This window comes from Arvicola amphibius, chromosome X (assembly GCF_903992535.2).
Source record: "Arvicola amphibius chromosome X, mArvAmp1.2, whole genome shotgun sequence".
Taxonomy (NCBI): Eukaryota; Metazoa; Chordata; class Mammalia; order Rodentia; family Cricetidae; genus Arvicola; species Arvicola amphibius.
In genome coordinates this window covers 67,830,930-67,845,682 of record NC_052065.1, presented here as the reverse complement: position 1 = coordinate 67,845,682, position 14,753 = coordinate 67,830,930, and the positions used below count along the sequence as shown (strand labels likewise).

The following is a 14,753-nucleotide window of genomic DNA, read 5'->3' as shown; positions in this document are numbered from 1 at the left end:
TTTGTATTTATATTAACTCTTTAACAACTTTTCTTAAGGTATAAAACTTATAAAATTAATATATATACTAGTATATATATTCTAAACTGTTTATCATGGTATTAATGGTCATATAGAGTACTAACTAATTCTACAAAAAAGTTTTATCTATCTTCCTGTACATGATGTCAGGTTTGAGCCTCTATCAGTATTCTGCAGTGAATCATGAGCATGCCTAACAGAGACCTTTGAAGTCTCCAAAAGACTTGGGGAGGGGCCCACAACGATGATTCCTTCAGGACTATGATAACACCACTATGCTGAAAAACACCACATAAAGATCAACTTTGGACTACAAACTTCTCAGAACAGTTTCAAGGTGGCCAACCGAGATGATCCAGCCTAACAGACTACTCTATCCAGGATAAGACATGCCCATTATGCAGAGACAGGACAACAAATGATATAGCTACCTCTCCCAGGACTTGACAATGAACCCAAATATTTCTTTTCATGATCCTTCTGCCCCAGATAGCAGAAAATAATTTTAAGAACACAACGTTCACATTCCCAAGAGGTGGGGTTGGTAGTTTTTGGCCTTTCATTGGGTTATGAATATTTGTCATTGTTTAGGGGCATTGGTTACAAGTTATTATTGGTAATGGTCAGGAAAAAAGCTAAACAAAGGAAATTAGATTCAAGGTTCTTATTTTGAAAAGAAAAAAGAGGGATATAAATATGATAAAAGATAGGCTATTGAATCTACTTTTAGCAACTACTAGATTTAAACATTGGATTGGACTTTTGTATATTGTATACAAATCTTGTATATTGATAGAAATTTAAGATTAATTTTGTTAAAATCTACTGTGAATACGTTTCTTATTTTATCTGAGGTATTGCAACTATAAAGCTCATTTAACAATGTAATGCAAATTTCTAGTTCTTGAAAGTTATTAACACTAACTGTTTAGGATAATAAGAAAATGCAGGTTAGTAATTAGTCGCCTACTACAATTAAACTTGTAGGTCATATTGTATGTTTTCAAGGTCAAATAGATATATTTTAAATAGACATGTCATCTTCAAATGCTTCAGAGGGTTAAGAATATGGCATTTAAGATGTTTTATTAACATAGTTTTTTTGATGACAATGAGACATGTCTGCTCCTGGCAACACCAATCTACTTCACAGAATGGGCATCGAAGAAACTGCACATGGAGTTTACTCTCTTTGTGGCAAAAAAAAGTAAGTTACTGGGCAAGAAAGTGCTCTCACCTCGATTGCTGACAGTATGCTATACAAATTGGTCAAGAAGGACATAAAAGAGAGGACTTTTGAACTTTGCCAAGGCAATGTATGACTGCCCTTCAGACTATCCTGCTTCATAGAAAAGTCTGTCAGATATGCTAGACCTAGAGGCCAAAGATGGATGCCCCCAATGTTGCAGAGCATCCTTGGTTGACTGTCCAGGCAGTCAGCTGTTCCTGTCATTTCTCACATTTTTGGAAGTCTTTTGTTTGCACTTCCTGCTTACTCAGTTATGTCCTTCTCTGTTCTCTGAGGTAGTTGAAGACTAGATAGTTATTGTTATAGTTTTCCTTATTTAGCAGACACAGAGAAGAAACTCAATAGGTATAAAGTGTAAAAGGTTGAGAAACACTAAAAGATAATTTGATAATGCAAATTAGAATAGAATAGAAAGTAAATTAGGTCCAACCTTTTGGACTCATTAAGATAAGAACGATATGGAGTATTTTCTCTGAATTTATCAAATGCAAATGGGCTAGACATTGTTGATGTATGTATTGCCTATATATTGTATATACCTATTGTACTTACTGTATATAGTGTTTCTTATATTATTTCTCACCTTTTTAGACAAAAATGAGAAATATAACGTTATAAATTATTTTTGTTTTTTAAAAATAGAGCTTGCCTGAAAAATCAAAGTGCAAAGCAGCCACACTAGCCAGCCATACAGACCAGGCAGCAGTGGCACACACCTTTAATCCCAGCAGCCACACTAGTTAGCCATAGAAGGCAGGCGGTAGTGGTGCACCTCTTTAATCCCAGCACGGAAGAGGAATATAAGACAGGAAGAGACAGCTCAGTCTCATTCTAATAATTTGTAGAGGCAGGATCACTGATTTTGGTCTGAGGTAGAAGTTAAGAGCTAGTGGCTTGGCTGCTTTGCTTTTCTGATCTTTAGCCTGAACCCCAATATCTGTCTATGGGTTTTTATTATTTGTGCTACACTAAATGTGATGATTAACTCAATTTACCCATTCCTGCCCTCAGTCTCCTGATATAAGAAACTGTTGATATTGATATAAGAGATACAGTAGCAAAAAAGATACAGTAGCTATGAACCCTGAAGATTTAAAGTGTAACTGACTGACTCTTTTTCATATATAAAAGTTTAAGTTTGAGATTCCTTATAAGATTACCTTTCAAGATATTTAATAAAGTAATTTGCCCTTTCTTTGTAACTACAAAATGTAGCCTGGCAGTAAAAGACCTGATTGAGAAGCATATTTTGTTTGCCTACACAGTTAATCTACAACAAATTGCTTGGGTATGAATGTACATGGATTCTTGGGATAATTTGGTTTTTACCTGTAATATATAAAATGTTTCATCATGTAAGTGAGATGAAAAACATGTTTTTACCTGTAGTCATTATAATCATTCACTTGAAAAATAGAATGTAACAACACTGTAATTACTATATTGCCTGTAAAACTTTGTTGGGGTATATAAGCTGTAGAAAAAAGTATACAGTAGAAAAACAATACATAGGAAATGAAAATAAAGAAAACCATCAAGAGAGAGTGTTAGTGTTTTTCCCAAACCCCCTCAGATAGAAAAATCATAGTACATGCTGACTCTGTGGATTCCCTTTGAGCCCTGTGCTGCTGGGGCCTGGTCCCCAAGGCAGTGTTAAAATATTTAAATATATAAAATCAATGAAGCTGATTTTCTGAAGAAACACTAAGTAAATATTCTGTAACTTACCAGATTCACCTGGACTTTTCCATTTCAGAAGTGGTGCCATTACAAGGTATCAGCCACCATTGATAACATCTATGGTGTGTAAATTTCACCAAGGAATATCTCTTATTCTAAGACATACCAAAATGTCCTACTACACTGAAAGTTTATGGCTCAAGTCATACACCATACAGGAAATAGTCCCCTTTACACAAAACAATTCATACCTTTTAGAACTGAATTGCATTTCTTCAGGAGTGTTGCAAGTTGTAAAAATGCTAAGTTCAAAATATGACAATAATAAAAACATAGCCAATAATTTTGGCCTTGGATAGCAAGTTTACTCCACAATCCAACAAAGACTGGCTTTGAATATCCACGTTGAAAGCAAACTTCGTTTTCCAAAAGGAAAATCCACTGGTGCCATCCCACAGGGGAAAATCCCAACAACCAACTTGATGAGAAGTTACTTAGCCTTCTAATATTGCGAGAAACAAGTGCAGTTATTAATTTAAGCACATCCATTTTGGCTCACTGTTTCACAAGTTCAAACCCATGGGCCTGTGGTGAGATAAAAACGTAGCATGGATTGTTCAACTTATAGCCAGTTCAACAGAGGAGAAAACTATAAGAAACTTTTCTAAAAAGACAGTAAGCAAAAAACAACTTTGCAGTGTTCCGAACCCAAAAGAATTTTAAAACTTGACATTCGACTTTTTCTCAAGCTCTGAGTGCTTCCTACAGTCTGCAGCAAAACGGACATATTCTATTGTTCCAAGGTGCCTTAAATGTAGGATTCCGGGTGCAGGAAACAGGTGTGTCAGAAACAGTACAAATTCTAGGGATTCCATGTTTTCTGGAACTCTTCAGTAAGATGCAGTTCTACAGAGGCCTTCTTACTTCCTGCCCCTTCATATCACCCCTAGTGAGTCAGGCGTTGGGAGGAGAAAGCACAACACTGTAATAAAGGACTAGCAGACCGTCCTGCATCCCAGCATCCCCTACTGTACACTGGACTTCTTGCAGAGTTTGAAAGTCCTTCAGCAATTGCCCACCGCACATGATATCTACCCGATACGCTGCAGCAAGGTCCATTTTTCTTTTGAGAAATTTTTCTATATGTCCAATGGTTGCATTTCCTGAGACTCGCACAAACTTTATCTTCAGTGGTTTACAATGTCCAATGTCTGCATTAGTGCCTATAGACTCCAGGACTAAAGACATATCAGGTTCATGTGAACTAAGGCACTATTCTACAACTTTTTTAGTGCTCCCTTCGCTTGAAGGGCCTGGCTGCTGAACAGCAGCAGGTTTGGGTGTTTCCGGACAATTTCCTTTGTTGAATTCACGTCTTTGCTTTTTTTCTTTTTCCTCTAGACCTTCCACTAATTTGTACACTATGTTTTGTAATTGTGGATCCAACCTCAGGCTATTTTGAGGTTTGGCCTCATGCACTACAGTGTTGCACTTTGGACATTTGTTGCTATGTTCAAAATGTTTTACGATGCAGCTTTTACAGAAGCTATGAAGACATTCTGTGATGGTTGCTGCGTCTATTAAGTAGCCTTTGCAAATGTAACAGGAGATGTAGGGAGTCAGCTGCGAGAGAGGAACGAGGTTCTCCTCCTGGTCAGACTCCACCTCTTCCTTCTCCTTTACCCCTTTGGGAGACTGGGACTCCGGGCATTTCTGAGTCTCCACATCCCCACTAGTGGACTGGCCCTCCTTGCCATCTGGAGGTGCCATGTTGCTTGCAGAAGGCAAAACCTCTGTTGTGGCAGCAGCTAGGCTGCCCTCTTGGACCTCTGGGCTGCTCTCATTGACTGGCTCGGCAGGGGACAAATTGGGCAAGGGCATGGCCAGATTCTGATGTAAGGCAGAGATGCAAGGCAGAGGCGAGAGATAGCTTGAGATGTGCAGGCAACGAGACCTTGGAGTGCCAAAGGGAAGGGAAGACCTGGCAAGGCAAGACAAAGAGAGATCAGACCTTAAGCCGAGACCACCTGCGAAATCCTGGGCTGAAGCAAGGCAAGACCGGGAAGCAAGGCAAAATATAGAGAAGAGATGAGGCGAGGCGAACCCTGGAGTCAGGCGAGATGAGACCTGGAGCTGGACCAGATGAAACCCACGGAATCAGCCGAAATGAGGTCAGACGAGATCCCGGAATCAGGCGAGGTGAGACCTGGAGTCAGGCGAGATGAGATCCCGGAGCCGGGCCAGATGAGACCCAGCGTCAGGTCCGAGAAGATCCCGGAATCAGGCGAGATGAGAAGCAGAGTCAGAGGAGGCTAGACTGGGCTTTGCAGCAGCGAAACTGAACCCGCGCTCAGGAAGTAAGGCGAGATCAGGAAGCATCGTGAGACTGGGAGGCGTTTAGAGCCTGGGGGTAGCATGAGGGGGCGAGGCCAGGAAGTTAGAAGATGAGACTGGATCTTGAGAAAAGACCTCCAGGGAAGGTGAGGTGAAGAATCCAGGTTTCACCATAAGAGGAAGACAGAGTCATCAGGCAAGGTGAGCCCCTGGGGTGAAGTGAGACCAAGAGGTGAACAGTTTGAAACAAGATGAGAGTAGGTGAGACCACGAAGCAAGGGGATGCTGAACGCAAAGAGAAAGCTGGGCAAATACACAACGGGAGGGCAAAGTGGCAATAAGCAGAGTTCTGCCAGACCAAGGGGCGGTGCCGAACAAACAAGCAGAGAGTAGGAGGAAAGGAGAGGAATGAGGCCGCGAGCTGAAGCAGTGTGGGGGGATCTGTAGGGGTGGCTGAGAATCCGTTCATCTAAAGCAAACGGAAATTTCAGTGGTAAACCAGTGGGTAGTGGCGCACCTCTTTATTCCCAGCAATTGGGTGGCAGAAGCAGGCAGATCTCTGAGTTAGACGTCAGCCTGGGAGCCTGCAGCTCGCTTTAAAGGGACCTCACCCAATTTTCCTGATCAAAGGTTTTGTACTCAGCAGTAGTTTGTTTTTCTTCGAGCCATGGTTTCTCTGTGTAACAGTTCTAGCTGTCATGGAACTAGCTCTTGTAGACCAGGCTGGCCTTGAATTTACAGAGATCTGCTTGCCTCTGCCTCCCAAGTGTTGGGATTAAAGGTGTGCACCACCACCTGGCTTCAGCAGTAGTTTTTAAAAACTACCAAAATCCTGTTGCAGTCCAACAAAATATATTTTCTGATATAACAGGCACATTAATTAATTAATTGAGTAATTAACTTAATGTGTATATACATATGTGTACAAGCAGACATGTACCACTGTAGAGGTCAGAGGAAAACTTGAGAATTGGTTGTCACTTTCCACCTTGTGAGTCCCAGAGAGAGAACTCATAACTTCTAGGCAATCTTGCTAGTCCCCTAGTAACATTGTTTGCTTAGAGCATTGAGCCAGATCCCATGTGATGTTGTATTAGGAATAATAACGATTTTTGAGCACTAAATATGGCTTCCTCTAGCAAATTATTTCTTCTAGAAAATATGAAGTTTCTGTTTTGAAACATACACTGTGGAGAACGGTTCATGGAGGCAGGTTGGAAATCCATTTTTTTGAGCTCTCCCTTCCCCCTTCCTCTCCCTCTCTACCCCTTTTACTCTCTCCTTTTTGTATCCTCTTTCCCTCTTCCTCCCTGTACCCTTCTTTCCCTCTTTACCTCCTTTCCCGTTATTGACTATTGTATGATTGTTATGTATAATTTGTTTTTATATATAATATATAACATTATATATAACAAATACATATGCACATATATATGTTGTGGTAGTAGAAATTGAATCTAGGATCTTGTCTATGCTCAGGGAGTCGTCAACCACTGAACTATAGACTCATTTTTACTTTTTATTTGATGCCATCTAACAGGGCACTTTCAATTTCTGAGTGAGCTGCATGATATATTGAGCTGGTGAAATGGGGTGGGATGTAGGCAAGATAAGATAAAATGTTCTCTCCTTCCTTTCTATTAAGCATACTGCCTCTGAGTTCCAAGTTGTTATTATAATAGGAACCCTCAGGATTAGAATTTTATGGAAAATTCTATGCTGGGAATGCACTAGGCATCGACTCTCAGGAGCCTTGGCACGTGTGGAATAGCTCATCTTCCAGGAGACTTACTATCAATTTTAAAAGTTTCGGTTTCCTGATGAGTCTACATCATGCATACTTCCTGTCTTTGATTTTTTTTCCTGTCAATTATAATACCTTTATGGGTAAAATGGAAAGAGACTGAGGATTTCTGTCTTCTGAGTTCTAGGAGAACGATAAAAAAGGTATTTCCTTCTACTGATTTCTCTATTTTTTTTTTTAGAGTTGTGAACAGTGAATTTTAGTTTGCTGCAATGTGATCTGCTGTTCCCCACTGGATGTGAGAAAGAACCAAAACGTAGCCACGGTAATGGAGGACTCTCGGTTATAGCCAGAACACTTTTGGAAAGGGCCTTGCTTAGGCTTGTAGAAATGTCACACTGACGCTTGGCTGGACACACACAAGAGGCTCTGAAGTGTGCTTTCCTCCTACTTGACAGGATAGGTCCAGCTGGATAGGAAAGCAACGACAATAGTTGTCTCACCGCTCATAAGTGCTGCTCTGGCCACTGAGCAGGCTCCTTCATCAGACTTGTTCTAAAACACTTGTAGGTAAATTGCACCTCACTATTTGGAAGAGGTTGTTTTTTTTTTTTAACTTATTCTATCTAGTCAGTGTAAAGGGAGTGCCCTCAAGAGGGAACTCTGGATCTAAGTGATTAACTCAGATTACACCAGCACTTGTGGAAAAGTCAGCTCCATGGGGTGAATTTAGGGTGGGAATCCACAGCAGTACACTGCAAAAGCAAAGCAACGAAGGCATTAACTGCAGTAGTGCAAGTCTGTAGCAGCAGCATAAATGATGGGCCTTGATAGCATCCATTGGGCCTTAAGATGAGAGGGAGAGCATTATAAAGGAACTTGTGTGTGTGTGTGTGTGTGTGTGTGTGTGTGTGTAAAGCTGGGCATAACAGGGCCTTAAAGGGAAAGAGGTTTCTGTTTGGAGAGGAATCTTATTGCAAAGAATCACTGAAAGTATCCCTCTGGTGCTTGCTGGTGCCTTTGCAGTGCTGCTAAGCAAAGAAATTTAGTTATATGTTGTCCTAGAGAGAAGCCAAACCACCCTTCTTCCTATTCGGGATGTTATACACTACTGTTCTTTAGTGGTTAGAAACAATCAGGAGATAATTGTCATTCAAAAGACATTTTGTTAGATTCATAAATGTCAATACAAAAGACTGAGCCATGTCGTGTGAGATCAAAGGAAGGGCTCTGTGGTTGGTCAGAAGGAAAGGAAGAGCAAAAATGTGGGCAAGAACTTTTTTGGGGGGTCTCCCAGGGAAGCACATGTTTATCTTTTTTTTAAAAGATTTATTTATTTATTATATGTACAGTCTTCCCAGTATTCTGTCTGCAGGCCAGAAGAGGGCACTAGATCTCATTACAGATGGTTGTGAGCCACCATGTGGTTGCTGGGAATTGAACTCAGGACCTTTAGAAGAGCAGACAGTACTCTTAACCGCTGAGCCATCTCTCCAGCCCAACATGTTTATCTTTTGACTTTTTGATGGTAGCATTCTTACTGGAATGAGAAGGACTTGGTTTACATTTTCCTGTGATTAGTGATGTTGAGATTTTTCTGTATATCCATTAGCCATTTGCATGTCTTGAGAAATGGCTAATTGGGACTTTTGCTGACCTTTCAATTGGGTATTTGTGGTTGAGATAATATTTTAAAAGATAATGCCTTACTCTATAGCCTGGAGTGTCCTGGAACTCTTCCTGGTCTCAAAATCTTGGCAATCCTCCTGTTTTAGCATCCTGAATGCTAGGAAATACAGAGATGAACCATTGTGCTTAGTTTCTGTGCTGGCTAGTCTTATGCCATCTTGATACAAACTAGAGTTATCTGAACAGAGGAAGTCTCAGTTGAGAGAATGTCTCTATAATATCCAGATGTAGGGCATTTTCTTGATTGATGATTGGTGGAGGAGGGTTCAACACATTGTGGGTGGTGTCATCTCGGAGCTGGTGGTCCTGGGTTCAATAAGAAAGCAGGCTGAGCAAGCCAGGGGAAACAAGACAGTAAGCAGCATCCCTCCCTCTATGGCCTCTCCATCAGCTCCTGCCTTCAGGTTCCTGTGTCGTTTGAGTTCTTGTTCTGACTTCCTTCAGTGATGAACTGTGCTATGCAAGTGTAAGCCAAATAAACCTTTTTCTCTTCAACTTAATTTTTTTGGTAATGGTGTTTTGTCACAGAAATCGAAACCATAAGACACCTTCGGTTCTGAATTTTGTTAGTTTTTTTGAACTTTAGGGTATTTACATTTTCTGGATATTTACTCTTGTCAGATATAACATGGTTTATAATCAAACATGAAAATCTGTTAACCATTTTGATCTAGGTTTGATTTTTTTAACTCCTCTAGATTTGACATGAATTTTGCATGTAATATTTAATATGAGTATTACATGTTAAACTATCTAGAACATAGTCTGGGGGTAGAAAAACAGCTCAGTGGTTAAGAGCACTTACCTTCCCTTTCAGAGGACCCAGAATCAATTCCCAGAACGCACACCAGGCAGTTCACAATGGCCTGTAGCTACGTACCCAGGGCATTCGATAAAAGCCTTGTGGGCAACTGCATACACATGGTGCACATATATGTACTCAAACATACACATAAAATAAATCTTTAAGAACACAGTCGGAACTAATAAAGTGAAAATAGCAGATGAGCCAAGTGGCATCCTAGCAAACAGAAACCCTTCTACATGTGTCTTCTCCTTCACATATAGGTGTTCACATGTATATGTTTTCCCCATGTGTATAATCATTTGTATTTCATGAGATATTATATTTTATATTTGGAGCAGTTAAGATAATCTATTATTGTTCAATTTTAGCTTTTCTTTCGGAGGCTTTGACTTTATATCTGAACCCACATGCAGAGTGGGTAGCTCTAATTTTTCAGAAATATTGTTCTATTATACCTAAGTTGTTATCATGTAAATTTTCCAAATCCACATTTGCGGATACTAGCTTGATTGTGTTTTATTGGCATTATACAATATGTTACTTGGGAGAGGTAAATGGATGGTTATGTTACAGAAGCACTCAGAGAAATACAGTATTTTTTAAATATATTTTTAAACAAAATTGTTATTTTTCACATACAAGACATTAAACAGGGATAGAAACAAGATGTTAGACTTGTGAGAATTCAGAATTTACTAGGTTTTGTAAGCACAAGAAAATCTTATTTCTCACTTTACAACCAGAGAAGGAAATGGGCCTCCACTAGCAACTGTTCTGTAACGTTGCTCACCTGCTTCTCATAGGTATATTATGAATGTTATTCATAATTTTTCTACTCCTTGCTTACTTGACTATAGAACATTATAAATACTCACTTAATGATGAAATAAGTTAGAAAGGAAACATCATACGTATTGTTATTGTTAGGAATCTTGTGTGATTTTGTTAAGCAGTGTTAACCCAGCTCTTCAGGTATCTTTAATGAGTAAATGGAGATAAATTTACCTTAAGTTTGAAATGTGCTTTCTTTTTGAAAACCTCCATTCACACTAAGTTGCTCAGGGTAGCCTTAAATTTGTGATTCTTCTAATTCAGAGTTCAAAGTAGCTGTGATTACAGGCTTGTGCTGCCAGACTCTGCTAATGAGTGGTTTGAATGCTGCTTTGAAAATCAGCGGGCTGTGGATGAGGAAGATTATTTCTGGGCCCTTCTATTCTGTGGGTCTCTGTTAGCATTGCATGCCAAGACCATGTTGTTTACTGCAGTTTTAGTGATATATTTTGAAATTAGATACTGTAATTTTGTTCTTTTTGTTCAACATTTCTTTGATTGCTTCTTTTTTATCAAAACATTTTTTATGTTTTATAATTTTTTGACCACAGTTTCCCTTACTTCCATTCCGCCCACTCCACTTCCCCTCTCCCCCGATTCACTCTTCCTGCTTCCCTTCAGAAAAGATAAAAACTTTTTAAGGTCTATGAAGATTGTTATTGGCATTTTAGTCTAGATTTCATTGAGAATCTGTAGTTCACTTTGGTAGGGAGGGCATTTTCATGAATACCGGATGCCTTTCCAGTTTTGTGTCCTTTTACATCTCTCCTATAGTTTACATTATAGACATGTTCATCTCTGGCTATATTTATTCTTCGATATTTTAAAAAGATATTGTAAATGAGATTGTGCTCTTGAATTTCATTTCAAATAATTCCCTATTGTCCTCCAGAACTCGATTCATTTTGTGTGCTGCTTTGTGGCTTACAGTGGAACCTTGCTGAATTGGTTATTATTTTGTGTGCTGTTTGTAGCTTAGACTGTAACCTTGCTGAATTCATTTATTATTCCCAGTAGCTCTTCTGTCTGTTTCATTTTGGTTTTGTGTCTGGGTCTCCCTATACAGTTTCAGCTGTCCTCAAACTCATGCTTTCCCTGCACCAGAACTTGTGAGCTGGTGGGTAACTGATGATATTACAGGCATGTGCCACCAAGCCCACCATCCCATAATTTGTTGATGTAACCTTAAAAGTCTTCTACATACAGGATCATATCTTTTCCAGGCAGTGGTTGTTTCACTCATACTTATAATTTCTTTTCTTTTTCGTTTTTTTTGAGACAGGGTTTCTCTGTGTAGCCCTGGCTATCCCAGAACTCACAGTGTCGACCAGCTTGGCCTTGAACTCACAGAGAAATGTCTGCCTCTGCCTCCCAGGTGCTAATATTAAAGGTATGCACCACTACCGCCAGGCCTATTTTCTAATCTTAATTATTTTCTTTCTCTTGCCTGATCATACTTTTCTATCTTTTTTCTTTTATTAATATATGCTCTGATCTTTATTTTTGTCTTTCCTTCAATTAACTTGTGCTTTATCTGTTAGGTTCTCTTTCTGTAACATGTAGCAATAGTGTAACTTCAACTAAAAAGGACTTCAGTTTAAAGCTGGGTGTGGTAGTATACTCCTCTAATGGAAGGTAGAGGGAGGAGGATCCAGAATTCAAGGCCAGACTGGGCTACATGAAATACATAAGCAAACAAACAGACAAATAAATAAATAGCAGGGCCAGTAAGATGACTCATCTTGTAAAGGTGCCAGCCACCAAACCTGAGGAACTATATAGTATTCCTGGAACACGTGTGGTGGAAGGAGAAAACTAACATAAGTCATCCTCTGACCTCCATGCATAAGCCGATGGCAAAAACATGCCAACAACATAGATACATACACATATGCATGCACACACACATAAATAAATAAAAGTAAAAGTAAAGGTTTTAAGGAGAAGTTTCTATGTCCTGCCCTGTTCCACAGCTTTTTCCTGATAATCACTCAGAGGCTTATATTAATTATAAACTTTTTGCTGATGGCTCAGGCTTAGTACTAGATAACTATTACATTTAAGTCAACCCATATATTTAAATATTTGCTTTTTCACATGGTTCATGGTTTGTTATCTCATTTTCTATATGTCTTGCTATCTCAGTGGCTGACTGGTGTCTCCCAGACTATGCCCTTCTTCTCCTGTATCTCTGCTTGGATTTGCCACCTGGTTCTATCCGGCCTTACTGTAGGCCAAAGCAGTTTTATTTATCAGCCAATGAGAGCAACACATATTCGCAGCAAACAGAAAGACATCCCACAGCAAAAGGTAATTTGGAGCTGGAGAGATGGCTCAAGGGTAAAGGTACATACTGTTCTTAAAGAGGTCAGAGGCACATCAACCCTCAGGTATAGCCCCAGAGAAAGGATTAAGGACCCTAAAACTTGAACACCTGTACAGTTTTATTACACCCTCTCTATTACTACAAGAGCAAGACATCCACTGGGTTTCAGAGGAGAAAGTAACAGAGCTTAGAGCACTGCATGGCTTGCAGGGCAGACCACAGATGGTGTACCGAAGCTCGTATGTTGTGAGATCTGAAAGAGGAACATCCTGGATAGCTTTGGTGTTCAATTGAACCACTTGGAAAAAGGCAAAACTCAGTGAAGAATCATCTCAATTGAATACGGGGAATTTTCTTGATTATTAATCAATACAGGAGGATCCAGCCCTCTGTGAGCTATGCTATTCCTGGCCAGGTAATCCTGGGGTGTATAAGGTATACCTGGGGTATACCTGAGACAAAAGCCAAAAGCAGTGTTTTCCCATGGTCTCTTCTTCAGTTCCTGCCTTCAGATTGCTGCCTTTCTTCCTGTCTTGGCTTTCCTCTGTAACAAATTGTGAGCTATAAGCCAAATAAACTCTTCCCTCCTCAAAAAAAAAAAAAAAAAAAAAAAAAAAGAGGACAACCATGTTAGGCATCTGAAAAGTTCCTGTGACTCTAGGGGTCCCAGTGGATGCTTTTGGCCCTCATAGGCACTTGTATTCAGTGTGCACATTTCCTTACACATGTGTACACACTCAAATACATAATAAAAGTAAAATAAGTCTTCAAAATGGTTACGGTAATTTTTTTAATAAATGAGAGGTTCAAATATCTAGTGCCCTTTGATTTTCCTGTGACCTGAATGTTTTCATTCTTCAGTAAATTCAGATATTCAATGTTAAGATCTCTTTGAATGGATTTTTTAAACTGATTTGGCATTTGCCTGTATGCCTTGCTTTTCCTACCTCATCTTAAATATATAAATGCTCCCCTAAAGTAATCTTTATTCATTTCTCTTCATTGCACCTCCCCAGTGTATTTTCCAGAAACCTGTCTGCAGTCTCCCTGACATGTTTTCTTTGTGTTTTCGGCTCTCCTACTGATGCCTTTGATCACAATTTCAGATTCTCCCCAGTTTGTTTTTCAGATCAAGGATTCCTCCATGTATGTGTGTTCCTGTGTCTGTTGGTCTCTCTCTCTCTCTCTCTCTCTCTCTCTCTCTCTCTCTCTCTCTCTCTCTCTCTCTCTCTCTCTCTCTCTCTCTCTCTCTGTGTGTGTGTGTGTGTGTGTGTGTATGTGTGTGTGTGTGTGTTTACAAAATTAGGATCTCATTTATCCCATGTTGACCTCAACTATATAGCCAAAGCTGGCCTTGAACTCTGGTCCTCCTATCCCTTTCTCTTATGTGTTGTAATTAATGATGTGTACCATTAATCCTTATGTCTGAATTCTTAAATTGTTTCCATCTTCCTTTTTAATGTCTCCATTGCATAATTGAACAACTTCTCTATGTTTTGTTGAGGTTCATTAAAGTTCCTTAAAACAGCTTCTTTAAACCCCTTACCTGACAAGTTGTCCACATGGATCACTATTACATCTGTTTCTTTGGCTTTGTTTTGACCATTAGGTGAAAAGTTTAGGGCTGCCTCAAATTTCTTGATGTTAGTTGATAGGGGACATTATCTTCTCACTGAAGGATTATGTCTTTATTCTCTTCTTAATAATCTGACTTTTTATGACTGTCCTCTAAGCAGCCTGCCCATTTTCTCTGATTCTGTAATCATATCCTCCATTTGAGCACGAAGTTGGGCCCTAAGGGTATGGTGGTTGTGGCTGGGCTATTGGTACATTGTTTCTGCTTTGGCACTAGAGTGTAATTCAAGTGTAGGCTGGTACCATATTTGCAGTTTCTGTGCTATATAGCATAACGTGAAGAAACCCTTGAAAAGAGAAATCTATCACTCCAAATCTCCCTGAAGTTGAGATGAGCAATGGTATCTCAGGCAGCCACATGTCTGAGATGGGGCACTACCAGAGGCAGGGCAGGATTTTCATTGTCTAGGCAGAATCTCTGGTAGAAATCATCCTC

General features: G+C 39.6%; 1 protein-coding gene across 1 annotated transcript; it reads right to left on the bottom strand.

Annotated features, from left to right (window-relative positions):
* Positions 1-4,222: 4,222 nt before the first annotated feature.
* LOC119805154 (polycomb group RING finger protein 6-like) lies at positions 4,223-4,831 on the bottom strand. Its single transcript, XM_038317027.1, has one exon. The coding sequence runs from the start codon at positions 4,829-4,831 to the stop codon at positions 4,223-4,225; it is 609 nt and encodes a 202-aa protein (XP_038172955.1).
* Positions 4,832-14,753: the final 9,922 nt, after the last annotated feature.